General features: G+C 52.5%; 1 protein-coding gene across 1 annotated transcript; it reads left to right on the top strand.

Moving 5' to 3' along the window:
* The first annotated feature begins 50 nt into the window (after positions 1–50).
* On the top strand, positions 51–1,328 carry LOC112467585 (uncharacterized protein DDB_G0286299-like). The gene has a single exon (XM_025036270.1). The coding sequence runs from the start codon at positions 51–53 to the stop codon at positions 1,326–1,328; it is 1,278 nt and encodes a 425-aa protein (XP_024892038.1).
* Positions 1,329–1,632: the final 304 nt, after the last annotated feature.

Genomic DNA, 1,632 nt, shown 5'->3' with positions numbered 1-1,632 from the left:
AACGGCGAGAATACCAACAATACCGATACGCCATCGAGGGACAAGCAGGAATGATAGACGAGTACCTGGCAAATACACCACCTGCGCCAGACCTTGCGACACCCGAATTATGCGAGCTCAGAAATCAAGTGCGGAAGGTTATCCAAGAGTTGGAGAAAAACGAAATTTGCCGCCGACGACAAGTTCGAATGGTGGAGAATTTCCGTGTGCCTGATCCAACAAGCGACGGTGACCAAGAGTTGGTCACATTATTGGCCTCAGTAGAATGGGGATGCGCTAACGAAGAGGAACGACGGCCCTTCAAGATAATGCTAGAGTTTGGTCCTGACGGGGCGTACGTCGAGACACACACGGCAGAACATGACGAGGAACGGGCCCGGCAACCAACACAAAAGGACGACGGGGCTAAACAAACAACCGCGACGGGCAAAACAACGCCCAAACGAAAGGTTGAGGAAAAGAGACACGAGGCCCAGCCTAAAGGAATGGATGACAGCGACGCCGAAGTCCAATCAATCTCGAGCGAAGCCCTTAAGAAAAGGCCACCCACACCGGGAGCGTCACTCATGCAATCAAGCAGCCGCCCTGAGAAGCGTTCTCAGCCGGAAGGAAAGGACGCCACGGAAACAGCGGGCATATATATGATACAGATAGACTCAGTATCCGAGGCGGAGACAGTGGTAGAACCGCCGAGAGCTACAGCGTCAAACACGTTCCAGCACCCAACGAAACCGAAGGAGCAGATCGTTATAGGGGTGAGCGAGCGGAAGGCAGCAAAAACGGCCAACAAGCGCAATCGCGAGCTCCAAGAAGCGGAGAAACGCGGGACAAAGCGCGAGAAGACGGACCGTCAACGACGCCGCGATGAAGACAAGCGCCGCGCCAAAGCGAAGCGCCGCAATCGCGAGGAAAAACGAAGCTTGACGCGGGACGAGACTTCCGGCGCCAAGCTGACGGGGAGTATGCGACCGAGCACTTCACTACAGCCGCGTCGCCTGATTAAACAATCACCCCGGGTAATACTGCGCAGGTTGCCGGATGCGGAGCCACGCGCGGCACAGCAGGAACGAGCGGTGGAAGCAACGCAGCCGCCTCATGCAGACCCGGCAGCGACGTCCGTGCCAAGGGAGACTGAACTCCCATGTATGCCGCCCACGCCGTTGATGTCGGCACTACAGTTGCCTGTAATGACTCCCGCGCTTCCTCCGATTACAGACTCGATCGCGGAATTCATAAATTACAAGTTCCCGATCGGTCCGGTAGAACAGCCTTCCGACGACTTCGAGTCGCCGTCGGGAGAAAGTGAGAGCGAGGATGACGAGGCTTAGAAGCCGGTATAGGGAGAGACGGCTCGTCAGTTGTCACATGTATATATACAAATACACGTTTTGTTTCCATTTTTTGAGTAATATTAATTTAGTTTAGACAACTTGCGTGACAGAATTGTCAGTTATTTTATTTTCAGTATATTTTCAGTTATGCCATGAAAGACATTATTTTGGGGTTACACTTACTGCGTTGTTGAATAATATAGAGTTAAGTTGTATTGACAGCCTATACGGCGTGATAGATTTAGTTTGCGTATCGATAAAACACACGATCGGCAAGACGGCAGAGACCGCACATAGATTT

Source organism: Temnothorax curvispinosus, unplaced genomic scaffold, assembly GCF_003070985.1.
Source record: "Temnothorax curvispinosus isolate PA1 unplaced genomic scaffold, ASM307098v1 QBEX01017591.1, whole genome shotgun sequence".
NCBI lineage: Eukaryota > Metazoa > Arthropoda > Insecta > Hymenoptera > Formicidae > Temnothorax > Temnothorax curvispinosus.
This window is presented reverse-complemented; position numbering and strand designations above follow the sequence as displayed.